We start from the raw sequence: 27,788 nt of genomic DNA, 5'->3' as shown, positions 1-27,788 counted from the left end.
GATAGATAGATGGATAGATAGATAGATAGATGGATAGATAGATAGATAGAGATAGAATGATACATAGATAGATCGATCTTGTCATTTGAGACGAGATGGACAAAACCAAATGACATGATACCAAATAAAATAAGCCACACAGAAATACAAACAACATGTAAGCTTGCTCATCTAAAATCACTGATCTCATCGAAGTTAAGAATAAAATGGTGATCAAAAGCAGGCAACTGAGTCCATGTCAGAGACAGGCCTCTCCAGGCCACAGGGGAAGAAGATGTGCTCAGTCCTGATACCACTTAATGAGCTGGGGTGGGTAAGTGGGGTGTGTGTGACCCTTTTCTGATAAATGGGGGAGGAGGAAGAGGAAGGGAGGGTGGGACTGGGAGTAAAAGAGGGGGGTTTACAATCCGGATGTAAAGTGTATAAATACATTAACTAGTGTGTGTGTGTGTGTGTGTGTGTGTGTGTGTGTGTGTGTGTGTTTGATTTACTGGAGTCCAGGCAGGGGAAAGGAGGATAGAGAGAAGATGGTGGTGGGTACAAAGTCACAGATAGACAAGAATAGAGTAACAGTAGTTGATGTGTTTTACGTTTCAAAATATCTAGGAAAGTTGTTTTTTTTTTTTTAATCTTTTTTCAACACAAATAGATGGTGAGTTTTTAAGTTGACAGATATGCTAACTACCTTGATTTCATCATTGCTCAACATTCTAAAACATGACAATATGTCCTATAAATAGGTACAATTACTATGTACCAATCAGAAACAAAACAAAGGCCTGGCCCACGCTCAGCAGGTGAAGGAGAGGCAGGCATTGGGACTTTAAGGTGGAGAACCAGGAGTTGGGGTTCACAGCACTTACTTCCCTTCTCACCCTGAGACCTCAAGCTCAGCAGGCAGCACTGTTGTCCCTCTAAGGCCCCAGCAGGCTCAGTCATCAACAGCACATGTTCACGGGGTACTAGGGTGGACCTGCTATAAGACATCATGGGAGACATATCTGATTCCAAGTCTGGTCAAATCCTCACACATGTGGAAATGATATCACATTCTATTCTGCCCAGTACATTCTGGATACAACAGAACATTCATGTGAATGTTTTTCTTGGTGGGGAGGTGATGGGATAAAACCCAGGGCCTTGCATATGCTAGGCAAGTGTTCTACCGCTATGATATTTCTCTAGATTATATGTGAATTTTTTAAGACCACAAGTAGATAGGTGTTAGTTGGGAGACCGGGTAACTGGCGAAGAAATGGGAACACGGAGTTTATCAGCTCTCAGAGCGACCCAAAATGCATCCAGAAGGGACCAGGAGCACTACAGTGCCAAATAGAAAGGGAAATGGGTGCCAGCCCCACTTAGCCATCCAAGCAGCCACTGGCCAATCTGTAGAGAACTGGGATTCAATACAGAAGACATGGCATCGTCTGGGAGGGGGGCACCAAAGCCAGAATACACACACCTATAGAGGCTGGAGAGAAGAGGCAGCCCCAGCTAAGCATACCTAAAGAGTCAAGCAGGGAGCCCCTGATATACTCAACAGGGATGGCCGGAGATGAGGTCCTCCTGGCAGAGCTGCTCTGAGCCCCTAATTCCTCCTGCTCCCACCCACGCCTGCTACTGTCAGAGCCTATGAAATGATTAAGTGTTCTCTCACACCTCACTGTAAATCCCAAGTTATCACCCATCCTTCCTGGGGTTCATACCCTACACCCACATGTAGCTAGTTCAAGCTTCAGTCTACCCCATGAAGAACCTGCCTACAGGAAAGCTAGTGGGCTCAGCAGCGGTCCTTACTCCTGGTGCCTACCCTGGCACTGGGGTAGCTGAGCGAAGCTCAAGGATCACAGGGGAATCATGGCCCTCCTCCAACTCACTGCAGTAGGGAGCAGGTGAGGGTTAAAATAGGATTGCTAGCTAGCTGCCACTTCCTCCAGGGAGCCGGAAGTTGCTAACATCAAACATTCAACCCACAGAAGGGGAAAATGAGGAAAGAGCACTACCAACAGACAACGTGGGGAAATTAAATTGGAATCAGAAATGCCCAGAAGGAAGAATGACGAAAGAAAACTGGCCCGGGCTTCAGGACACTGGGATGCCCTCCCTCGGATGAAGCTGCCTGGCATCTGGCCACAGAAGGTATGTGCTGCCATGGCGCTGACCTCCCATCGCCACACCCACCCAGATACCACCAAATTGTTACCACAGCAATGTTAGATCCAGTTCCTAACAACCCCAGAAGGACAGCCTAGGGTCACAGAGAAGGGCTTCTCCACCCACAAGACTACCAACAGCAGCAAAGGCACCATGTGTTCCACAGGGGCTAGCACTGGTGCTGGGTGTCAAAAGTGATTCACGGATTAGTTTGAGAACACAAAGAAGCCATCATGGCTAACACTATCCACACTTAACAGACTGACTATTAATCTTATGTAGAAAAACAAATAGTCCCTATACTATCTAAATTTAGGGGGAAAACATAAATTGCTAAAGTTTGGGGGTAAAAGTAAAAAGGGCATCGGTATATAAAGATAATAGAAGCAAAATTGTGGCTCACAAAAAAACAAGTGGGAAGTCCATGGCTGAACATGGAACTTTGGGGGGGGGCGGTGTCCAACTATATGTAATAACTATATGCACACTAACCATGAGGAACAGTCACCAACCATGAGAACCAGCAATGGACACCAAGCACAGCTATCAACTGCAAGCACCAATCTCGTACACCTAACCATGAGTATCAGTCACGACTATCAACCACATGTAAAGGCCATGTGCACAAAGCAGGAGTACCAACCACAAACAGCAATCATGAGAGCCAAGCACATAGGTCAAGTAGAAGCATCAACCACATGTAACAATCACACATAGTAACCGTGTTGTCATGCATACCAACACGTTGTCAGCCACACGCATGAACTGCATACAACAACTACACCCAGTAACCAAGAACACCAACCATGTGCCTTAACCATATGTGCCAACCATGATTATCAACCAGGAGCAACTAATTTTATATATCAACCATGAGCTTTAATCATTCATACCAAACACGATCACTGAGCAGGCATGCCAGCCATGAATAACCAACCTTACATACCAAACATAGATATCAATTGCGTGCACCAAGCAGGTGCATAAATATGTGTCCTTTACAAAGGACACAATGACTGTGGTGCTGGAGGGTTGAGAGCCAGCACCCACAGCTTTAAGTGGGAAGTTTCCTGCTCATCTGTGTTCAACAAGGGCTTTGCCATGGGTGATAAGAAAACAGTTTCATATTTCATAACTCTCTACCTCTGGCCAATAAACTATCCTACATCTTTAAAGCTATAATGTGGGAATCGCCCCTACCTGCCTTTGAATGCCAATCTGTATATATACATTAAGCACCAATGGTGCTGCCTTCAACCCTGGATCTTCCCATTCATACAACTCCAAAGACAAAACTACCAAGGTACTAACACAGCTGCATCAGTATCCTGACCTTTCTCTAAAAGATGCAATTTAATGCAAAAATGTCATTGGTGGATGGTACTTGTCTTAGCTAAGGCTTCTATTCCTATGATGAAACACCATGACCAAAGGCAAGTTGGGGAAGGAAAGATTTATTTGGCTTATATTTCCACGTTTAGTCCATCACTGAAGGAAGTCAGGACAGGAACTCGAGCGGGGCCGAAGCTGTGGGGAAGCGCTGATGCAGAAGCCACGGAAGGGTGCCTTGCTCTTCGAGGACTGACAGCCCAGGGATGGAACCTCCCACAACAGGCTGGGGGACCCTCCCCCATCAATCACTAATTAAGAAAACATTCTATGGGCTTTGCCTACACTCTGACTTTACAGGTGCATTTTCTCAGTCTGAGTCCTCTTGGCTGCCTCTAGCTAGGGTCAAGTTAACATCAAACTAGCCAGCACAGCGCCCCAAATCCGCTTGTCACTTTGCACTAAGAAGAACAGTTTGCTGGGTTTTAAAACAGCCTCACAGTCCCAGCAACAGCAAGACTAGGAATTATTTGACAATCAAAAGCTCTAAGCCTTCATTCCCTCCCCCCCGCCCCCCACACACACAGGCTGAAGTACCCACCACTTTAACCCTGCACATTTTTATAAGTTTCTATGTAGTAAATAACTGCGTCTCCTCACTGACTTCACTGGGAAAATAACCCACTTGTGCAAAGCCTTGAGAAGATGATGTGTCCTTCAAAGTGACTGCTCAAGGCCTCCCAAGAGCTTTCCTTGATGGTTAGCAACAGTTGGAGGAATATTTTGGCCCTTCAAATCCAACAGTATCATTGGCAAACAAACCAGCAGTGGGGATTCACTGATGCCATCTTTGAAAACAAAAGCAACTTCTTCATTATAGTTCACTGTGTCTGGTGGCATTCGTTATACCTCCTAACTACCGCCTGATAAATGCCAGAGCCTCCCCCTCTCTCCCTTCCTTCTCTCCAGTACTTCTAAGTTCATCTTAGTAAAACAAACAAAACAGTCCTGTGTTAATGCGGCTCAAATCCATAATGAGAGATCCAGGTAGTTCCACCCATGACAGGGCTGGTGCTGAAAGATGCTTTCCAAATCAAAAGAAGTCTCAAGCAATGTGCTGGACAGGACACCTGACCTCTGCTCTTCTGGCTGCTATGGGAAAGTCTGTTGTCTCTCAGTCATGTGGCATGTTGGGATTGGCTACAAAAGAACCAGCAATGCACAAGCCCCACCCACCTCTGCAACCAAGCTGCAGAAGAAACTGAGAAATCACAGCATTCTGCTGGCTATGTAAGAGCCCAAGTTTGATGCCTGGTTCTTAAAAGGGAAGGAAAGAAAGGAGGGGGGTGTCTGAGGAAGGAGAGAGGGACTTCCTCCCCACTCCTCAACTCCTTCCCACGAAATATAGAAAAATCCGGAAAGCAGAAGCACAAATTCCTCATTTGGCAAGTCAATATGATAATACAAGAAACAGTAAGGATCAGCTACAATTCCTGCCAATGCCACTTCCCTCATCAGGAATTGCTGCCCTGGGAGGTTAGGGGTGCTGTGGTGAAGCTTTTGCGTAGTTGCATGTGCTAGGCCTTTAAAGCTGGGCGTGGTGGCGTACGCCTTTAGTCCCAACACTCGGGAGGCAGAGGCAGGTGGATCGCTGTGAGTTCGAGGCCAGCCTGGTCTACAAAGTGAGTCCAGGATGGCCAAGGCTACACAGAGAAATCCTGTCTCGAAAAAAAAAAAAAAGAAAAAGAAAAAGAAATCCTTAGCGCTGGAAAAGCTCCTGCTGGACAGAAAAGAAGAATACATGGGCACATTTTTTTTCCTCAGCAGCATGCCCAGCTATGTAACTTAATGGAAACAAATAAAACTAATTATAAATAACTATCGGTATGGCTTTCCACCCAGGTGCCTCCTGGCCCCCAACCCTGTACATTATGCAAATCCCTGGCACACCATAGGTCACTGATGAAGCTGGCTCTCTCTCCTGTGTGCTGCTGAGGACCCGTCTCCTACTCTCTGAGTGCACTTCTATTGATCTGAGTTACAAATGCTGGCTCACATAAGACTCATTAATTCATGTGGGCGCTGCATATATATCCCATGAAGCATTTCATACTTACAGATAACCAGTGTTTCAATGCTCTGTGTAAACCACATGTAATGAAGAAGCATCACGTGAACTGTAGCCCAGGTAAGGTGCCCTCCCACACACAAACAGTTCCATCTCTAAGCATACATAAGCCAATGATCATCAAAATGAACTTTAAAGAGAAAGTAACCGGAGCCGTGTGTGGTGGCGCAGGCCTTTAATCCCAGCACTCAGGAGGCATAGGCAGGTAGATCTCTGAGTTCGAGGCTACAGAGCTAGTCTACAGAGCTAGTTCCAGAATAGCCAAGGCTACACAGAGAAACCCTGTCTCAAAAATCAGAGAGACAGACAACACGGGGGGGGGGGGGGGGACAGGGAGAGAGAGGGAGAAACTAAAATAGAATCCAAATAACATAAGGTTTTCAGAAAATCCCTATGAGAAATTCCCCATCAACTTGTCTCAGTGAGCAAAGGGGGCCCACAATGCAATATGCTAAGAGAAAGAATTCCTAAGTCACTCACTACTGCCAACACCTTCAGCCTGACAACCTATTTTTAAAGGTTAATTAAAATTCCAATAGAATGCCCGTGGAGTATTCCTTTCTCATTCAGCAAATTGGAAGGTCTCCCAAGCACAGAAATCCTGACCTTGGGCTCTTCACAGGAACCCATGAAGAACACTTTCTTCTAGCTAAGTGTTTGCTGCTATTTTATTTCAAAAACGCACCTGGAATAAGACTGTGCTGGCTGTGAGAGATGGAGACTAAATACAGGTTGAGCTAAAACACTCATCAGAAACAGCCCCACATCTGAGAACCAATTGCGCCATGCTCGAAGGGAGACAGAAGAAGCAACAGGAGAGATTCTGCTCAGCCCCATCACAGGAGCTACTTGGTCCCAGGCAGCTACAGAGCTCTCTCTTTCCTTCAGATCAAGGAAGCAGGCTTGCTTTCAGGAGAGGCCACCAGCCAGCTGGATCCACAACTAAGCGAGATGATCCTCCCCTGCAGTCTCTCTTAAAGCAAAGGGTAGCCTTGCCTTTCTTGTTGTCCTGGGGCTTTTACTCTTCCCTTTAATGATGCTTATAAAGATCAGAGCTACTGTCTGTGGTAAGAGAGACAAAACCCGGCTGGAGCAGTGTAAAACGTCAAACAGACTCCAGTAACCCATCAGGCTTAGATGTTCATTGATGCTTCATGAGCCTGTCTCCTGAACACAGTATGGCTTTGAATCTAAAAGCAAAGTATGATAACACAGAGAGAGAGGGGGGCAGGGGGAGACAGAGAGAGAGACAGGGACAGAGACACTGAGAGAGACAGAGACAGAGACAGACAGACAGAGACAAAGAGACAGAGAGAGACATGTAAGCACACACAGTGCACATACACACCCCCTACCTGTGCACACACACGCAGTTCTCCATATACACCCTTAGCTGAAGATCCCATATGCAACGGACCGATTGGCCGGACAACAAGAGGGACATGTCATTGGTCATGTGGGTAAGCGACTTGCCCACAGACACATGGCAAGGAAGTAAGGAAGCTAGAATTAAAACTATTAGCTGGGCGTGGTGGTGCACACCTTTAATCCCAGCACTCGGGAGGCAGAGGCAAGCGGATTGCTGTGAGTTCAAGGCCAGTCTGGTCTACAAAGCGAGTCTAGGACAGCCAAGGCTATACAGAGAAACCTTGTCTCAAAAAACCAAAAACCAAAAAAAAAAAAACTATTGTGCTAGGAGCTCTTGACCCCTGTGCCACCCTTAGGTACCACAGAGTCTCCTTACCTCCCTCTCCTCCAATAAGGATGACCACAAGCCCTAGGGGAGGTCCTGGGCCTCAACACTGGGAGAGATAGTGAGAGGCCAGGCCCCAGACATAGTGCAGCACCAGCCCCGAGATGCTAGAGGAAATACGTGAAGGTGTCCAGGACCTACTTTGCCTATATACTTAAAGAACGGAGAGAACCCTTCTGTCCTCTGTATCTAGCTGTGGTCACGCTGAGGTGGCACCTGCAGCCACTGCCTTTCTTAAAAAACTAGTTTGGGGCTGGAGGTAAGACCGACACGGTTGTAAAACAGATCATAAGACAGGATGGACACATGTGGCTCCTAGAGACTGACTGGTCAGATGACCCCTTCAGCAGCTCTTGTGCTGCCAAACCACTGCACAGGGCTACCTGTCACTTATGCTCAAACCATGACAGATGAGGGAGCATTCCTGCCACCACAGTGCTTTACAACTATTCCCACATCTATAAAATAGCAGTCTTAATCTTGGACAGCATCTGCTACTTTGGCCTGGAGGGTGACCCAAATAAAGAGGTCAGTGCTACTTCCGTTTGGGACTGTGTCCATCGGTTAGCCAGTTTGTCGTGGAATAAAAAGATTCCTCAAACCTCAGAGCCTGTTACGCACTTGGCCCAAAGTTCACCTTGCCAGTATTCAATTAACTGTACGCCGCTCAACAGCAGGAAGGTCTACATTCTTGAGTTTCCTACCTAGGTTCCTGGCTAGCTCACAGAGCTCTGGTAGAGAACAGAGAGCCCGCACACAGCGGCGCATGCCTAATACGACCAGAACTCTCGAAGCCAATGCAGAAGGACTGAGAGTTCAAAGCTAATAGCCGGGCATGGTGGTGCACTTCTTTAATCCCAGCACCTGGGAGGCAGAGGCAGGTGGATCGCTGTGAGTTCGAGGCCAGCCTGGTCTACAAAGTGAGTCTAGGACAGCCAAGGCTACACAGAGAAACCCTGTCTCAAAAAACCAGAGAGAGAGAGAAAGAGAGAGAGAGAGAGAGAGAGATTTGGGAATTCAAAGCCAGTATGAGCCACATAGTGAAAATGTGTCTCAAAGCATTTAAACAAAACAAAACCCAAAGCAAAGGTAAAATATTCTGTTAGACATGACACATGATCGGGGCTCAATGAATGGAAATTTAGATTATTCGCGAATTCCACCAGTAAAGACAAACCACCAAACACTGCTGTCTGCAGTACTGTTCTCATGCTAATGGCTTCCCGAGCAGACAGGACTATGGCAAAGCTCTTCGGTCAGCAGCTGTCTGATACCCTGTGGGCTATCTGCCTCCTCTCAGAGTATCAAGCAGGCCTATCCTCTCACGGCTGATCCTTTCTTTCCAAGTCCTTATTACACCCAAGACCAAACCATAGCCGCTAGGCCAAACAGCGGCAAAGGACTGTGCATTGAGGACATGGTCTGACACAGTGACACCTAGACATTAATCTCTGTGGGCCACAACAGGATCACTATGGCATCCACTGTGGTAGGATTACTGTGCCCAGCCTTCAGTAGCATTCAGAAGGAAAGCTGCCATATCTCTTCAACTTAGATGACCAGGGATTAGGTTAATTTGATTTCAGATACCTCAGCCACCCTCTACCCTGGATAAAGCTCTCGCGACACCAGCTGTCTGCTACCCCATGGGCTATCTGGTTTCTTTCAGAATCCAAGCCCACCCAGGAGGTGAAAGGCAGGAAGGAAGAAGGTGGGTTCAAAGTGATGCTTAGACCAAGCCAAGACTAATCTGCAATCCATGAGACCCTGTCTAAACGCAAAACAAACAGAAGGCAAAAAGCCAAAAAGACATACAACACAGGCCCATGGTGAAACTCAAGGACACAGTACCTGGCCAGCATGGATGAGACCTGTTGGCATAATGTTCTTGTGGACAGTGGACAGTTTACCCTTCTTCATTCAAATGCTGATTTCTCTACCCCACTACCTGGTCTCAATCCAGACATTGCACTGGGATGTTTATTCTAAGTATCTCCTGGTTCAAGTGCGTGTAAATATGTCACCATTTGTTCTCTATGTTGCCAATAAAAACCAACTAGCCAATGCTGAGCAATAACAGAGAATAGGGTGGGACATCCTGATCCAGTGAGGGGAGGAGAAAGAACAGGAAGGACATGAAGGAGGCATGTGAAGAGGACAGGAGAGCATCAGGAGGAATGAGCTGGACACAGGATATGGGTAAAAAGCAAGTATAAAGTGGGAAATCAGAATGGGAGGAAACTGTACCAGCATGGAGGTTTAAGATGGTGTAATTATTGCACAGCATTGTGCTATAGGCTAACAAAATAGATCCTAGTCTCTCTGTGTGGTTGTTTGGGTAAAAAGCTTGATAAGGAGTAACCACTGATAGTATAAAATAGTAATTCAGTATTAAATATTAATAGCCATTCAACAGAGGCCCATACATATATTCCAGCCACAGCATAGGGGGAGTGGTGGAGCAGGTGGAAAGACACAATATGCACAAACTAATTCATTATTGAGCCTACTTTTCATGTCATCAAAGGCACTGTCTAACTTTCCACAGTCCTTTAGCCTGTGAAAATGTCTTTACTCCGAAGCCTCATGAGTGCTGCACTAACACCAGGCAGTGTCTATACGGACCCCTGGGAGTCAAGAGCACCTGTTTCCCACCCCCTCAGATCAGGCCCCTAGCAAGAGACCAAGATGAGTGATGGCAACAATATAACTAGCTAATAGGTTCTATATATGCCAAATAAAGGCAAAGAGCATTCAAAAATAAAAGCGCTTGTTAAAGTAGGAATTATCACATACTTGAGTATTTTTTTAAACTCTTCATTTTAAAAACTCAGTCTCAGCCAGGCAGTGAGTTGTGCATGCCTTTAATCCCAGCAGAGGCAGAGGAGGCCGATCTCTGTGAGTTTGAGGCCAGCCTGGTCTACAGAGTGATTTCAGGACAGCCAGGGCTATACACAGTGAAACTCTGTCTCGAAAAACTAAAAAAAAAACAAAAACAAAAAACACAGAAAACTCAATCTCCAAATTATTCAATTTGAAGCCACCATACCCTTTAGGCAGAATCTTTGCCTGTCTGTCTGTCTGTCTGTCTGCTTGTTTGTTGGACTGTTACAGATGTGATCCAGGGTCTCTGGCATACGAGATATGTACCGTGCCTCATCCCCAGCCCTGATTTAACTCTCAGGCTGTCCTAACACAACCCAAATGACGATGGTTTCGGATATGAAAGGGGTTCCCTCGCAAAACTTTCAAAACAATAAACGAGTCAGGTTGAAGAAGTCAGCACGCATTAATTATATGTTAATTGTAGTAATATAAATATAATAAACTTAACATAATTAATCAGCAAAAGTGATTTCAACAGTTCTGCAGTTGTCATTAAAGCCAGACTTTTAAACCTCACTTTAAGAAACCACACAGACACAGCATTTACCAGCAAACGAAGAGAGCTACGAGCCCAAACAACGTCACGGGCACTCCTGACTTGGTACAACGTGGTCACGGGCACTCCTGACTTGGTACAACGTGTCTAGGGGCATCAGTAACTGATTTTTTTTTTTTTTAAGCCTCGTCTCAAATCATTCAGGTGAGAACAGAGGTGAGAGGCTCTGCCTGTCAGGTAGGAAACTCCAAGTATGCTGAAGACAACCAAGACCCTGCTCAAAAGGATGTATTTTTTGTGACCTGCAAATGAAACCAAACAGGACTTCAGCATATTTTACACTGGACACAGTCCCCAAATTCAGCTGTAACTGGGTTAACATAGATAAGCTGTGTAGATATTTGTCTATAATTTACACATCTTACAGGTTTGCATAGCTCCATCAGCCCAAACGATCTGAGAAACGTCTAATGAAGAAAGGGGACTGTGATATGTATGGCTACTATCACGTCATATTTGGTATTTCTTAAATGATGGGATGAGTACAATGTGCTGCAACATCCAGAATTCAGGTGCACTAGAAAGCATCAATATGGCTACAGGGACACTGGAGTACCAAGAGCCCACTTGGGAGCAATTTTTAGCTGGTCTCTGCGTTATAAGTTTTAAAGGTGGCGTACACCTACATAACATGCAAGTTCAGTCCCTTTCTCTTTTCACATCCGCCACTGCCCCCTAGACTGCTTGCTCGTCAAGCCGTAACGCTGTCACCCCAAAGTGGTAGTGTGGCGGCAGCACAGAAGGCTTCCCGCCGACCAAGAAGAAACCCAATGACTACTAAGTATCAATGAACAGAAGCTACAGATATTACGATCTCTGCCTCTGTGACTTTGCTTTCTGAACATGATCAAATAACACTAGGTTTGATTCTGGCTTTTCCCCAGAACCCTGAACTTAGTCCTTTTGAGACAACTGTGAGGGAAAGCCTGCATTCTAGTTGACACAACAAAAAGAAGGAAAATGTGTTCTCAAACTCCCAGAGGTGCAGACACCCTAAACCACGGGGTACGTGGCCCCACAGAACATCAGCCCAGGGTCTCAAAACCACATAGGTCCAATCATGAGTTCCTCAAACTCAAGCACCGCTGTTATAGCTCCAAGCTCCCACTTTGTGGACAAGTAAGAGAGAATGCTCTGAGCTATGAACATAAGGCTCCAGGAACAGTCTGAGGCTGTGCCTTTTCCTCCATCAGAGGCTTCTGTGTGCTGCAGGCTGATCACAGCTCAAGGTGATCTGTGCACGCGTCTGTAAACAGCCCTCGAAATGCTCACAGTTGCAAAAGTCATGGAATTACTGAAGCAGGAGGAACCAACCAACTAACCTTGCAAATAAAAGCCTTTAGTTATGATGTTAGAGTGAAAACAACACGGGCAAGAAAGGTTTCTGAACATTTAGCTGGATTTAATAACAACCAAAATCCAAATTTTAAAAAGTGACACTCCCAAGAAGGAATGAATGAATGAATATTCCTTGACTGTCTTTGCCCACTCTTTCTTCCTGGTCCACAGAAAACTCAAATTCAACCATCCACAAAAACAAAGTCTTCAAAGTAAAAGAGAAGTAGTGAAGTCCATATAACGCACTGTGCAAAATCTAGTAGTGATTTTTTAAAACAACTGTTCACCTGGGAAAGCAAGCCTGCGTCAGCGCCCACGAGAGGACAGAGGCAAGAGACAGCACCAAGGCCCAGGTTAAGACATCGCACCCCTGGCGACTCAGGGTAAATTCCTTCCTTCTGGAGGCAGCTGTAGTTGTCGTGGCAGTGTCTGCCCTGTCCTCCTTAAGCAGACAGTTGAGCAGGCAAGAGGCCAGGGGACCATTAAGCTGTAAGTCCCCACATGGTGGGCTGAGGGTGAGGAGGAAGACTCTGGAGGTGTAAAGCATAATGGTTGTTTCTGGGGATTTGGAAGGATGACAACAATTAGATGACAGATAGATAGATAGATAGATAGATAGATAGAAAAAAACAGGCCTAGCCAAAACGGAAGTGGTGGAAAGTGGCAGGTCGAAAGGCATGTCCGTCTAGTGAGAGGATGGGTTCTGACTCTTAAGAACAGGTTCTTGGGAGCAGATGTAAGCACTGTGCTCATGTGCTTGGAAAGCAGCCACTTAGGTGCCTACAACAAGTTTGAGGTAAGGGGAGGGGAGGGGAGAGGAGTACTGGGATGGGATGGAGCCAAGAATTGGTAAAACTGGAACTGACAGCTACTCAGAGTTCCCGGAAAACAGAGAAGTCGTTAAAACTAAAACAAAGCAGTGGGCCACCGCGGGGCCACAGCTAGCCTCCACTGTTTCTACTCGCCGCTACTACTCGCACATCCACGTGCGCACAAGCAATACACATTCGCACACTGTGGCGCCATGTAATTAAGGACGGATTTTTACCTTAGCCACTGGCATGCTCCTATTAGTCGCCACGTCGCACAAACTGGAAGTAGAGCTGCCTGCTCCGGCTGGGAGAAAGACCGGAGAACGCGGGGGGCTGCTTGTTGCACCTCCAGGGATGCCTGCAAGCGCTGGGAACGCACCAGGGCCCGGGCGCGCGGGAGGGCTGCTCCCGGGGCTGCCGCCCGTGCGGGGCCTCTGGCGGATGCCATCCAGCAGGCGCACTAGCAGTATATTGGCGGGCAGCTCATCCACACCGCAGCCCACCAGGATGCGGCACTCGGGACAGCGTAGCTCGTGGCGTGAGCACACAATGCTCTCCAGACATCGTCGGCAGAAGGTGTGCTGGCATGGCAACACCTTGGCAGTGGTGTCCAGGCGCTCCAGGCACACGGAGCATTCCAGCAAGTCCAGCAGCGATGACTCGTCCATATCCTCCTCAGTCCTCGCTTGAGCCTCCGGCTGCTGCTCACCCTGCCTGTCGTCGCCCTCGCCCCTAGCTGTAGTGGCCGCCGCCTTGGACGCGCACAGCCAGGACGCCCCAAGCAGCATGGGGGAGGCGCCGTAGCGGGCCCAGTGAGCAGCCTAAGTCCAGGAGCCAGAGCTCGGCCCGCAGTGGGTAGCGAGCATTTGCACCCAGCCTCTGTGGCCACAGTCAACAAACAGGGTTCTGTCCCTGGCGGAGCGCTGACAGCTCGGGGCGCTGGCCTCCACGATTTGCAAAGTGACACTCCGACCCTGCCTGCAAGACAGGCACCGGAGTTCCTAGAGCAGCGAGTCAACTCCAGCTAGCTGAGCGAGCTCAGCCCTCCTACACGCGTGGCCCGCCGCTGCAGGCTACACCTGTCCCGCCGCGCCCCACGCACCCCGGAGCCCAGCAGCAGGAAGTGCGGGGAGAGGCCGGCCGAGTCTCCCGGGAGGCCGAGGCACTGCGTGCGCGCTCCCCCGCGCTGCAGGCGAGCCGCACCGCCCCCCTCGGCGTCTCCATGCGCCCCCGGACTGCCAGAGCGACGCCGCCTTGCTCAACTAGCCCAGCTGGACCCTCTCCCCAGGCCGCGAGCACGTGCGCGGGGGCGCGCGGAGGTCACAGTCACTGCGGGGGTGCTGGGAAGCGGACACCTCCCCAGCCTTGGCGTTCTCCCCTTAGGCCACCTCCGGGGCTTCCGAGAACTTCCCTTGCGCAGGCTTGGCCCTCTCCCCTCTGGACACGGGACTCGGGGTTCTCCACGAGCTGCAAGAAGGGACGCTTCTCAACGCTGCTGTGAAGGAAAGTTTGGGAGCATTATCCCGACTGTTTTCTTTGCCCGCGCTGGAAAGCAGCCTGAGGACGCTTCCGACACCAAAGCATCCTTTTGGACGACTCCAGGGAGCACCCTTCCTTGTGTCCCCTCTCCTGCCAGCACGCACAAGTGACAGCTGTGGTTATAGGTGTGGAGGTGTCCCTTGAGGCAAGAGGAGAAGGCTCTGGAGTTGGCGGGGGGCCCCTGGGGCCGCGACCACTCCTTTGGGAGGCAGGCTGCCCTCCCCAGAATCACCGATGTGTGACTGATGCCTCCGCCCACGCGCCAGCACACCCTGGCCGAGCGTCGCGCCCCTGGCGGCGCGGTGAGAGACTCCAGCGCCGGTTGGGATGTGCTCTGGTGAACCCAGATCCAGATTTTCCCTCTTGAGGCTCAAAGGAGGGGTAATTTGCGCTTCTTCCCGATCCCCGGGTTTCTGGGAGCGTCAGAGCGACGGAAGTACGTACTAGGACCGAGAGCAGCAGGGAAGTTTGGCGGTGGGCTGAGGTCTGCGTCCAAGATTTCTTGCCGTGTGCTGCCCCCTTGTGGCCCACTCGTGTTCTCGACGCTCTCGAGCCCAGCGCAAGCAAAGGTCCAGCAAGCTGGATGATGCACAACCAGGAGATGCCAGGGCTAGCATCAGAAGTAATGTGGATGCCCCTCCTACCGCTTGGGCTGTCCTGTTGTTTGTGAAGCTGTATCACTTTCCTAGTTTTTAGGAAGAAAATAAAATTTTCTGATGCTCATTTTTTTTTAATGTTCTAAACAACCCTGTGACAGAATTATTTTAACTTCATTTCACGTGTAAGGAAAATGAAGCCGTTAAATTAGACTTAGTTTTTTTGTATCCACAGAACCCAAACGCATAAAGACCACATGCTTGTAGAGCGGTAGTGTTTTCCACGGCGGGTGCTCAGTAAATATTTGTCGAATGGTTGAAAGGGTGACTTGGTTTCATCATCCAGTGATGATGAGTTGAATTCAGGTCTTAGCACCCCAATTCCAGATATTCGGATTTCCTATCAGGCTTCCAGCCCTGGAAATTTCGGGAAGCAGATAGTTTTCCCAGCCAACACCCGTATCATTTATATCAGTATTGGCAAGAGTGTGTGTAATTAGAATTTTGGTTTCTTTTTAAAAACAAAAACAAAAACAAAACAAAACAAATCAATTATGTTAAGTGAATGTTTTTGTTTTAATCCCAGGAGTGGGCTATCAAGCCGCTTCCGACTGTCCACAGGGGCTGACTGTCACTCATGTCTCGTCTCATGCTTTGGCGGGGCGTGTGGTTTGTGCCAGCTGCAGAGAGTTTAACTCTGGGAACTCTTGAGAGGGTATTATTAATGGGGCAGCCCTGAGAGAGCCTGTGGTGGCTTCTGCTCCAGGGCTGCTGCCTTTGCTGCTGTTGGGCCCTGCTGTTGTTGGCTCCTGCAGCGCCGTTTGCTGTTGATTGCTGGGTTGCTGGATGTTCTGACAAAGACGATTGAACTTGCCGCTCCGACCCGATGACCCTGACGAGCAGGAAGTAGTCTAAAGAGGTCTACATCCCTTTCCCCCCTCTAACCTTCTTTCTCAACTGCCTAGTGTTGGGTTGGAAGGGGTTGGGATGGAGAAGGGTGGTAGATACAGGAACCCAAGTAGAATACCTTTTAAAACTACACCTACAGATAACAATACCCCCTCCTGTCTTATGAAGGAGTTAAGAGGAGTGGAGACTGGATTTTGCTGTCAGACCTTTGCTCAGGAACACCCAAAGAGAATTTGTGAGACGGCCCAGAATGGCTGATTTATGACTGTTGATCAAGACTCAAGAAAGGCAGTGCATGCACACACACCCCACACACCCACACACACCTCAGACACAGTAGGAGACAGGCAGAGAATCAAGTTGTTTTCCATAGCAATACATCCTAGGCACCTTTATATGCAGGAGAGAAACTAACTTAAAAAAATATTAAAAGGTATACAATGAGAGCGGTCTTATGGAACCACAGGCTAAGAGCTGGGCCCGATGAGTGCAGATGGAGTCCCCTGAACCTTCTTCTTCTGCCTTATATGTGGTGGCTCCCTCCACCCTGCGCCAGGTACCACATGATAGATATGGCCAAAGCTTGTACTGGATCCAGCAGTATAGCATGCAGTTAGCATCAGCCACTGACAAGACGCGCATCTGAATCTGTCATGGGCTGACTAGAAGTTTAAAAATCCCATCACCTAGCCTGAGCCAGTGGCCACTCTTTGGGTCCGTGTCTACAGAAAGAAACAAAAATCATACGAGATTTGGCAGCACCCTCAGAAGTTACACAGAAAAGGAAGTACGGGTTCCCGGGAGGAGCATCTGGGAAAGCAAAAACAGATGTCCATCCTGGAATCCTGGGACATCTGTATCCTCGGAGTGCCTCATTATGCACAGCTAAAGCGAAGATGAGCAAACGCAGAGCTACTGAACCCCACAGTGCCTGAACTGCCTGTGCTTCCGCTCTACCCTTCAGCACCTACCCCTGCCAGCTCCCACAGCGGTCAGCCTGTGATGCCCAACTCACAAAGATGGGCAGGGCGTGCCAATCAGTGCAGCAGCCTGGTAGGGGATGTGATGAGCTACCTGTGCCTTCCCAAGGAAAAAATGGCTCCTCAGTGGCAATTCTCATTCACTGTTCTAAGGGGGGGGGGACAATGATGCCAAGTATTGTGACACTTTCCTGCCTTTCAAAAGAGTTGGAGGCCTTTTCATATCTCCTGATGTTCAACAGTTGACAAATGATTCTGTTCCCAGAGTTAACAAAAATAAATATGTGGTTGAATTAGCCCAAAGACCTCCAGTTTGCAAGTTCTGGTTGAAGTATCCCAGCACAGTCCATAGAGGAAGGAACTCGAGGGTGTGGCCTAAATAGTTGAAGTATTACAAACACAGTTTTAGGTTTCTCCACTAAAGTTGCGCATTGTTCAATAAGCCAAGTGTGTAAATAAGTGATGGAAGATCTGGCTTTACAGCCATTCATATAAAAATATCTGGGAATTCAGTCAACCACAAGAATACTATGAGCCAACATGTGTCATCCATATAACATTGGCAGCCGAGGAAAGTCATGAAGTCCTCAGACGCCGGAATGCAAGTTAACAGGCTGTGATATGGAAAGAAATAGTCCCGTCATACCTCAGCCTTGTCAGACTTCATTTTGCAAGATTAGTTCCGATTCTGGGAACCAAGAATTAATGGCAAAGTGGTGAGGGAGTTGGAGGCCTAAGCCACAACGTTAGGAGGAACAGAAAGTGACTGTCCAAGGAGAAAAGGCTTAAAGGAAGTGGGGTAGGGCAGCTGTGTAGCTTGTGGCTACCTAAAACTTGAGCTCCTTGTTTCTTCCATTCTCCACTTGGTGCTAGAGAAGAGTTTATTTTTTCCAGTGGAAGAAGAGAGATACTACTTAGGCCCAGCCAATCAAAAGATATGTCCCCAAACAGCAGTGCTCTGGCAGGTGGCAAGAGGAGGTTAGATGCAGCCTGCAGAGCCATAGACATCACAAGGCAGGTGGCCTGCGGCAGCAGGACCTACAGTCTGGGGCCTGCTGGATTGCAGAGGCATCATGGCACCACCAGGCCATCCCTGACTATGGTGATAAGCTCAGCTGTAGCCTCTGTTGCTCTGTTGGTTTTATTGATCCTCTATAAGTTTCCCTATTTTTTTTTTTAATCAATTCCTTTCTCTGCCATCATCCCAAGGTGCTATTTGTCATTTGCAACTGAGAATTCTAGTTGATACCTGTTTGATGATCAGTCAGGGACCAATGAAGGTGCCCAAAACGAGACAGCCATTGTCCTGCTGAAATGTAACAACAGTCCTTTGGCCTTTCTGCTGGCAAGACATCCAAGGAAGCTGCTTGAAGCACCAGTCGGTAGCTGAGCAGCAGTTCCCGGATGAATGTGCCCCTTCTCCCCCACTTAGCTGGGTGCTGAGTGAAAGTGGAACTGGGGCCAGAGTCAAGCTGTGTGTAGTGGGTAGAGTTTGCCTCCAGGACACAGGAATCTCAGGGCATCTGTAGATTCTGCAAAAGGGAACACAGGACATTTCATCTCCTTAGTAGTCTGAGACCTTGGAATCCCTGGGGTTGGACAACATACTGGAAGACAATGTTTGTTTCGTCTTGTTGATAGTGAGTGTGGTGATGATTTAGATGGGTCGAAAGTTACTTAGAGCAGTGACAACAGATTAGCTCTTCATGTGGCTGAGGGTTTTCCTACAGGAGACCGGCCTGAAGGTGGTAGACTGAGTAAAATATCCCTCCATGTGGACACCTTGGGTCCCATATCTAAAAGGAGACGGTAGGACGCCCCATCCCTTCTCTCCTAAAACTTGCCTCTTCCCACCCTTAACTCTAGGGTCTTCGACCTTCATACTCTGGGGCACCATGTAGCCCTTGCTGGCCCTGAACCCACAATCCTCCTGGCTTCATAGACCGATTGATCACATGCTGTGTTCTCTCTATGTCCCCATCCACATGCCTCCTGAGCCCCCACCCCCACCCCAGCATTCCTGCCACACTAACTGGCTCCTCTCCAACCCTCTTACGCTGTGCTTCTGGTTCACCACGGCAGAGTATAAAATGTGGGACAAATGATGGGCGCTCAGCCCGTGTAACCGCCATCCCTAACCCACAAAACTGTTCATGTTCTTTCCGTCCCTGGCTTGGTCCCTTCTTCCCATCTGACACAGGGGCTTTGTCCCCCTTCCCTGAACTGTGTTATCTCAGTATTGGATTCTGGTTTGTAACCTCTCCACTTGTACACAGAGAGCTGTGCACACAGTAGTGACATTTCCACTTGAGTACAGAGTGCTGTGGACACAGTAGGTAACCTCTCCACTTGTATACAGAGAGCTATGCACACAGTAGTGACATTTCCACTTGAATACAGAGTGCTGTGAACACAGTAATAACCTCTCCACTTGTACACAAACAGTTGTGCACACAGCAGTAACATTTCTACTTGAATACAGAGAGCTGTGGACACAGTAGTAACCTTTCCACTTAATACAGAGTGCTGTGTAGACACACAGTAAGTAACCTCTCCACTTGTACACAGAGTGCTATGCACACAGTAGGTAACCTCTCCCCTTGTACACAGAGTGCTGTGCACTCAGTAGGTAACCTCTCCACTTATACACAGAGTGCTGTGCACACAGTAGGTGCTCAACAGATAGATACTTGCTGACTACACACACTAACACACATAACGCAGGTCAGTGATCGCATGTAAGAGGATGACCCTTGACCAAAAAGAAAGTCCAGAGGGACCAGCTTACGGGGGCATGAGTTTTATTTTGAAATCAAGTTTGAGGTTTCAGGAGGGTGGGGAAGTGCAGATGTCTGGCAGTTGGGGATGTGAGTCACACGCCGCTCTGAGGGAGGTCAGGATGAGGGGTGTGAATCTGGGAGCTATTTCTCAGAAGGCGATAGATGGAACTTTAGAGAAGACAAGAAGCCAGGTTTCTCCTAAGAAAATTGCAGAGGAGTCTTAGGATTTGATAAGCTTAGGACAGGCTGGGAAGGGCTAGCTGGCAGCAGGGGGTCTCATCAGTCACACTTGCTAAAATACTCCATCTTCGGGCTACACAATGGCTTACAGATGTGACTTAGTGCTATGCAAATACTATTGTGGTGACAGAGGAAAGTTCTCCACTTTGCAAAATGGAAGTTGTACGGTCTCATTCATTGCAGTGTGCACAGCCTTAGTGCAAGGGATGGAGGTGTTATTATGCAAGCTGCTCAGTGTTGTCAGTCTGCACTGAGATGATTGGATCCCCCTTGGACAATGCCTAACACTGGGCATGTGTGTGCGTGTGTGCATGCGTGCGTGCATGTCTGGAAGTTGAAACCAGGACCTAATGTATTGAGGACCTACCCTGCGCTATACTCCCTGCCCACTAAGCATTTAAACTGTGAGTGATGTGCTGAGTCGGGTGTTGCCCTGGTTGGGGTACTCACCTCTTTACTGTGTAGGCAGGCTGCAAGGAACGGAGGAGCCAGAGTTCTTTGAGTGAGGAAAAAGTGCAAAACGTGCTTGCTACAGAGGATTGGAAGGAGGTGGGGAGACCTAAAAGGCTTTTCTTTGTGGTTCTAGAAAAGCAACTGCCTCCATTACCTCCTGGTGTGCAGAGCGGAAGTGGAGTCCTTCCCACAGCCTCCTTAGGCCTTGACCAAGGTCCTACATTTGTCTTAGCCTGTCCTGGAAAGGACTATTCAGAACACACAGCAGTCACCCACCCAAAGGGAAGCAGATTGGCCCCGATGTCCCACTGTTGTCATGAGATCTGCAAAGCAGGCAGCTGGGCCTGGCCAGCCTTCCCTTCCCACCTTCTCAGACCAATGGTTGCATGTGCCAGCAGCGTGAGGTCAATGGCTGCCTCCTGGTAAGGCCCATGGGCCTAAGGCAGCCTAAGGAATTTTCTCCTAGAGGACTCTGTCTGCCAGGCTGGGCCAGGCCAGCTAAGTATGCACTGGGCAGCCTCCTTCCTTCAAAGATGAGCAGTGGCAAGGTGGCTGTCACATTGCAGGCACCCCATGAGGACGCTGGGTGAATGGTCAGCCCCCGCAGTTGGAAACCCCATGGAATTTTCCAAGACACAACTGATCAGACAGGGGAGTGAATTCATGGAAAATAAAGAAAAATTTTAACATGAATATGTACAACAGGTCATTAATTGTGTTTTTAAGCCATGGATATCTTAACAAGTAATTACCATTTATTCCACTGCAAACAATACACATTTTACTGTCATGAGGTTGATATGTGTTACCAACCACAGTTTCCATAGCACTGTGAAAAAAATATCCCAAATTCTTTCCAAGTGTTAAAATGATCCTGAAATTGCCTGAATTTTCTTTTGCGATCCCTAAAAGATTTATAATAAATTTCTCTCCTTCTTTCTGGAGATAACCATTTTCATTTAAGTTTGGCTCAAGATCTTAAAAACACTTAAATTGGGTGCACAGCACAGTTATTATGGTGAAGTGCTGTGCTGATAACACATTGAACACAGTAAAGAAAATCCCTGATTCAAATTATAGTCATAAGCAGAATGAATGAAAACTATATTTTTAAAAAAGCTTCCAGAATAATCACAGCATAATTAACATTAAATAATATTTAATATATGCATATGTGCCTTGACATCCATAATCAATCAAGGGAGATTGTCAATCATTAACAATCCTGGTGTGATACCTACCAAAGAAACTGTGAAATATTTTATGAGGGCTATGGGGAGCTAGTGCAGAATAATCAATCTCATGAGAAAGAGTAATTGAATCTTTTCATGGATGAGATATTTGCCTCTTCCTGAGGCAAGATTAGAATTCTGATTTCGCCAAGAGTGTTTTTATTCTGAGCTGTGGTTAAATACATAAATCTTCTTGCCATAAAAGGTACTCCCAATTTTTGCAAGTGATTCAGTGGCTGTCCTAGAAGGACCCCAGGGCTAGCGAGGCTGTCTCAGAGTGTCCTCAGAGCTATCAGAAAGACAAGGGCCTCATTTCCAACTGGTCAGCACACAGAAAATATGAGTCTACGGAGTGCTGGGAGCTCTAAATGGGAATGCATGTAGCACATCACCCACCCCACCCCCACCACCAAGGCCCAGGTTTCTTCTTGTCAGAGGCAGGGGTGGTAGATAAGTTCAAGAAAACAGGGTTTGCAGGACACAACAGGGCAGTTAAACGTATAACTCACAGCAGTTGTGACAGCACACACAAGACCTGCAGCAAGCTCAAGCCAGACAAAAATCCCTGTGTGCGTGTGGGAGGGGGAGAGACACAAAATTCCCACCATTGGCTGAGCGCTGGATAACTTCTGTTTGCAGTTGATGGTGGCCAACAACGAGACCCGCAACAGGCCGAAGGACTGTGGAGTGCTCAGCCCTAAAGAGAGTGTGTACATCACAGCCTTCCACAGGGATCTTTGCAGAAAGACTATACGAGGCAGAGACAGTGAAAAAATACAAGGAAACAGCGTCCTCCAGGCACAACAGGGAGGCTACATGCACCACGGACTCAGAGCGGTTGTGAATTTTTTTGCACAAGCACCATACAAGCCAGACCCAAAATCTCAGCATGAAGACAGAAGGTAGACAGGAAGGCCCGCCCCTAACTGTGAGGTAATTGTCAACCGACAGCTGCTGGAAGTGTGAACATCAGCTTTAAGAGTGTTGCCCCTGGTAGACCAGCCACACTCCAGTGGACAGCAACACTTCTGTGAGTGTTTGGGCAGCACAAACTGGACATGATGGGTCTCAGATATTTGTTAAAGGCCCGCTCGGGGTCACTTGTGAATTTGATGGCCCTCCCAGGGAAAGACTCTTAAAAGGCAACCAACGTGATCATAGAAGCCTCAGCATGAAACTTAAGACTGTCATCCACCCGCCTTCCATGGCACAGGTCCTGCCGCGGGAGGGTAGCCAGCCACACACTTCTGCTTGGACATTGCCGGTGTCCTTCTCATCCTCATAAAAGACAGCCTGAGACGTCACAGCGGGACGTCACAACTCAAAACTGTCCTTCCACACACTAGGCCTCGTCTACATCTTTTGGAAGTCTTACCTAATCTTCATTCTCTAAGCAACTAGAAATAAACCTGGTCCTCTCTTAAGTTTCAAGGAGTGCCCTTGTGGGGTGGGGGGGGCGCTGGAGGAAAAACTCTCCACTGGCCCTGGTATCAGCTTGGGCTGCCTTGTGTACTTTACATATACAGAGCTGTGATGACATTCGTAAGCCCTTATCATGAGACACTAGCATTAAATGTTTCAAGGAACTATTTCCATATATATAATACCCACCTTAAAACATAGTAATTTAAACAGTGGCACCGTTTACCTGGCTGATACACCTGTCCTTTGGGCAGGGCTCAGTGGACATAGCTTGTCTGGCCTCTGCTCTGGTTGGTGGCTGAGCCCATAGGCACATATGTCTGGCAGAGGATACTGGTTGATCTTTGCTGGGGCCACCAACTGACCCAGAAGACAAGCTGCCTCTTATAAAAGTGGGATTTTTAGCATCAAGTCTTCGGGGCAGTAACTAAATAGCCAACTGTGTCACGTAGTTGCTTTAAAAGACCAGTCTCGAGTTTTCTGGAATTTACACTAACGTTGATTCTGAGTCCTTTCTAATTTTGGCATCACAGCTAGCAGGTCTGTCTGTGGGTGATATAACAGGGGCCTACAGCCCTGTCCTGCGGTTGTCTAGTGTGGTGGCCCCAGCTTTCCGCCAGAAAAACTGAATCCATAGACCAGGCTGAGTAACACACAGCACAACTGCCTCTCTCTTCTGCTACTGTGAGTTTACGTTAATCCCGGTCTCACCTGGATGCCGAGAGGCATAGGCAGCCGCCTCCAAAGACAGCTCTGTACCACAGAGGCAAAGGCTCGGAAATTTGAATCCGATGAGTAAGATTGCAGACCACTCACAGTGGTTAGGAAGGTGGGTCAATAATCCTCAAGGACCCTGCCCTTCAGGTTAATTTCTTCATTCATTCATTTCTCACAGTCAGACACACTCACCCCTGCTGCCTTTGGAAGACCCAAGGATATACAGACGGGAACCCCTGGTTCGCACACTCTGCTGTCTTCCTCTTTGCTCCTCGGTGGATTGCTCTATCCAAAGCCACCTTTACAGAGTAGGCTAGCTGCATTGTGACATTTGCTTTTGTTTCCAGCTGGTGGTTCCTTGACTCTTCATCTGCAAAGTGGTTATGTACAGTGTCTCTCTCGTATACTTCCCACAAAGCTAAGGTGAGTAGACGTATAGAAAGCGCTTGGAGGAGTATCTAGCAAATGGCAAGCATTTTGATACCTGTAATGTAACCTCTCATGTAAGCTATGCTTTCTGGCACCCTTATAATGACTACCATGTTAAAGGTAGTGCCAAAGCTAGATCTGAGCTGCCTGCCTTTGCCTTGCAAGCTTCTGCCTGCTGACCTCACTACAGCTGCATCTCCAGCCACCAAAGCCAGCACTGTGGGCCTAAGCCCAGCACAATGAATACATAACTGGCACTCCATAAACAGTTCCCTCCATTCCTTGCTGGGGTGCTCTTTGCACAAACCATTCCCTGTCCTGTCCCCCAGGCTCTGTCCCTTTAAAAAGAGCTAAGTGTTTCTTCTTTTTTTTTTTTTTTAAGAATTATTTATTTATTATGTATACAGATCTCATTATAGATGGTTGTGAGCCAATATGTGGTTGCTGGGAATTGAACTCATGACCTTTGGAAGAGCAGTCAGTACCCTTAACCTCTGAGCCATCTCTCCAGCCCTAGCTAAGTATTTCTTGAGAGTCTTTGCTACTTCTGTTCTGCTCTGCCTTTCTTCCCTGTCAGCTTCCCTCCCAAACTCCTGTTATTAGAACAATGCAACCCGGTTAAGTAATTACCAAAAGGCTTTGGTTCGCTCAGCATCATTGTTACTTCTTAACGCGTCTTGGAAATGAAAAGCTCTCGACTGGCTTTCCTCAGCTGACAGGCTCTCCCACAGGCTCTGATGGGCTTTTGAGAAAATATAGCTCCAGATCTCTGTAGTTATTATTCCTGGCTCCAATAGTTGTGTCAAGTAAGGAAAAGAAATTAAGTGCTCTTCTCTCCTCATTAAGTTACCTGAGTATTTTGTGATGAGGGAAACTTTAGCGGGACATTTCATTTCACCCTGAGGAGCTTTTGTTTTGACTTCATTCCCTCTGCTTTCGTTTGTTCTTGCACATGTGTATATCGAATGAATTTTGATCATGCTCCCGTTGTGTTTTATCTCCCCTTCCTCCTCCCACTGAACCCCCTCTTTATCTCGACATACGCCCCTCCTACTTTCAAGTCTTCAATCTGTTTCTCCTTGTTTTCACTACCTTATACACATTTCACTCTGCACCTTAAGACCTGAGTATAGAGACTGTTGTCAACAGTTAGCCATGCAGTCCCCAGTGTGTAAGCCAGGGGACATGCTCACCGTCCTCAGGAGCAATCATCAGGAAGCCGGGCAGCCTGGCCTGTGCCTGTGATAATGTTCTTAATCGTATGTTCTAGGCCATCTATAATAGCCATGCGATACATTCTGGCTTCAAACTTCCACAGAGAGATGTGAAAGGGCAGACATACGTGAACTGCCCCTCTCTCATCTCAGCAGGCGCCTTCCCGATCTTTCAATAGTTCTTTTGTCTCCTCCACATTTGGAGATCAGCTGGCCAGTAGTAGTGAATTTGCAGGAGCACACGGATACATGTGCACTCATGCACACACACAAAATCCTGGTTCTGCTGGAAACGTAGGAAGCTAAAGACAACATCCTGTACTTTAACCATAACACCACAGCAACAGCAAAGAGAGCTACAGAGTTAACATTTCCTGGGTTCCTAAGAGATTTAAGGTTTAGAGCAGACAGATAAACTGCTGTCTGAGGAAGGTCAAACCCCACCAAGAAGAGATGCTCCAGCACTGGATTGCCTGGAGCAGGTGTGCCAGCTGCTGGTGTGGCCCTGAAGATGAGCACACACTGTCCAGAGTCTGCAGGTCCAGGGGCATCCTGTGTGCCTGAAGACTCTCTTACACACACACACACACACACACACACACACACACACACACATACACACACACACACTATCTACACAGTAGTGGCAACAACCCTGAGGAAATGGTTCTGTGCTGCAGCCACCAAGGAAAGGATATTAAACAGGTCTCAATCTTTGCTCCATCCAAGCCCTTCCTTCTAGAGAAAGAGCCTTGACTGCTCAGGCCAACGCAACACACTTGGTGGCACCCGATGTCCTCATGAGAATTCTGCCAGCGTCAGGTCTCGAGAACCGAAAATCCTCATCTATTGTGGCACAAACCCATTCCCATGCCGAAGAGACACAGTGCCTGTGAAGATAGCCTCCAAGAAATCAGAACGCACAGTCCCAACCACCATAAAACAATAGCCCTGCCAGGACAGGCTAGTGACAGCTTCTTTGTGGCCCATTAGGAAAAAAACCAACCGGAAACTGCAAGAGGAGCCAAAACTAAGATGAACCATCTGGACAGAATCAGGCCCTCTCCAAACATACAATAGCACCCCAGGACTCAAAGCTGTGCACTGTGAGGGATCCCAGCAGCAAAGGGGGGTACATAGTGTAAGCTGCCTGCCTTTGTCTTAGCTATGTATATGGATTTTGAGGCAATTAGATTTAAAAAAAAAAAAAAACTTCAAAAATCCAAATAAACAAAACAAAGCTAGAAAAGCAAACAACCACAAAAAAATAAAGTAAAATAAATAAAAACAAGACCCAACAGACCCAGTATACCATGCCTATCAAACCCCAAGAGACAGAAAGCAGCACTTTTCCTTAAGACGCCTCAGAGTCTTATTTCCTCATCTAGTGTTGAATGTTAATCTGAAAGCCCACGCCCACCTGTAGAGGAATCATTTTAAAGTGTTGCTCTCTTGACAGGATTTGATTCTGACTTTTGCTTTTTATTCCCTTGCTGGTGGCTTTTCATAAGCCTTTTGTCCTTAATATTTAGAAAATGTCATGACCACATCATGTGTGTATGTGCGTGTCCATGTGTGTATGTGTACGTGTGCATGTACACATGGGCACATGTGTATGTAAGTAAACACTTCAGCCACACAATTATTCTTTTAGACATCAACCCTAACGTCCACACTCCCTGTACACCGAGACAAATAAAATTGTGGGCCATTTAACGATGTTTCATTGTATGATGGTAGTCGTATGAGATTCCAATGAAGCTGAAATTTTTCTGTTGCCTGGTGACTTTGTAGCCATGGTAACATCGTAGCACATTACTCTTAGTCTACCGTAATACTGGCATAAACAAAACCTACCACACTGCCCGCTGTACAAAAGTGCAGCACACACACAATTATGTTCTGTTCCTCACACTCCCTGGTGATAACAAATGACCATGTGATTCATTTAATGGATTGAGTGTACTGTTCTTTAATCAATATTTTAGAGTGTACTTTCATTTATAAAAGAAATTTATTATTTAGTGCAGAATAGCCTGCACCATGGTGCCAACTCAGCCGCACACATCACGTGACCACTGAAAGTCATGATGCCATGGAAAGCCCATGCTGAGAGAACGGCCTCAGTCTGCACCTAGATGCCTGCTCAACAACCAACTTGCCTAGTGACACGTTTCTTAGACTACAGTCCCTTTGCTAACTGACACAGGACTTCATAAGGGCAGAGAACTATTCATAGAAGTCTTTGGGAAAGAGTCTAAAAAACCCTCACCCATCACTTCTCCGTGATTCCTTCTGGCCATCCGTGTCATCTCTCA

At 47.5% G+C, this 27,788-nt stretch overlaps 2 protein-coding genes across 2 annotated transcripts in view; both read right to left on the bottom strand.

The window, feature by feature from the left end:
• The window catches only part of Sh3rf3 (SH3 domain containing ring finger 3), a 292,558-nt gene extending 277,574 nt beyond the window's left edge, over positions 1-14,984 (bottom strand). Inside the window, exon 1 of the mRNA XM_051153081.1 lies at positions 13,196-14,984. Within this exon, the coding sequence (XP_051009038.1) occupies positions 13,196-13,747 (552 nt within the window). The 5' untranslated portion in view covers positions 13,748-14,984. The remainder of the gene's footprint in view (positions 1-13,195) is intronic.
• Positions 1-27,788, bottom strand: part of Ranbp2 (RAN binding protein 2) — a 531,879-nt gene that overhangs the window by 231,214 nt on the left and 272,877 nt on the right. The gene's annotated exons all lie outside the window — the stretch shown is intronic.

The sequence above is a fragment of the Acomys russatus genome, chromosome 11, assembly GCF_903995435.1.
Source record: "Acomys russatus chromosome 11, mAcoRus1.1, whole genome shotgun sequence".
NCBI lineage: Eukaryota > Metazoa > Chordata > Mammalia > Rodentia > Muridae > Acomys > Acomys russatus.
This window is presented reverse-complemented; position numbering and strand designations above follow the sequence as displayed.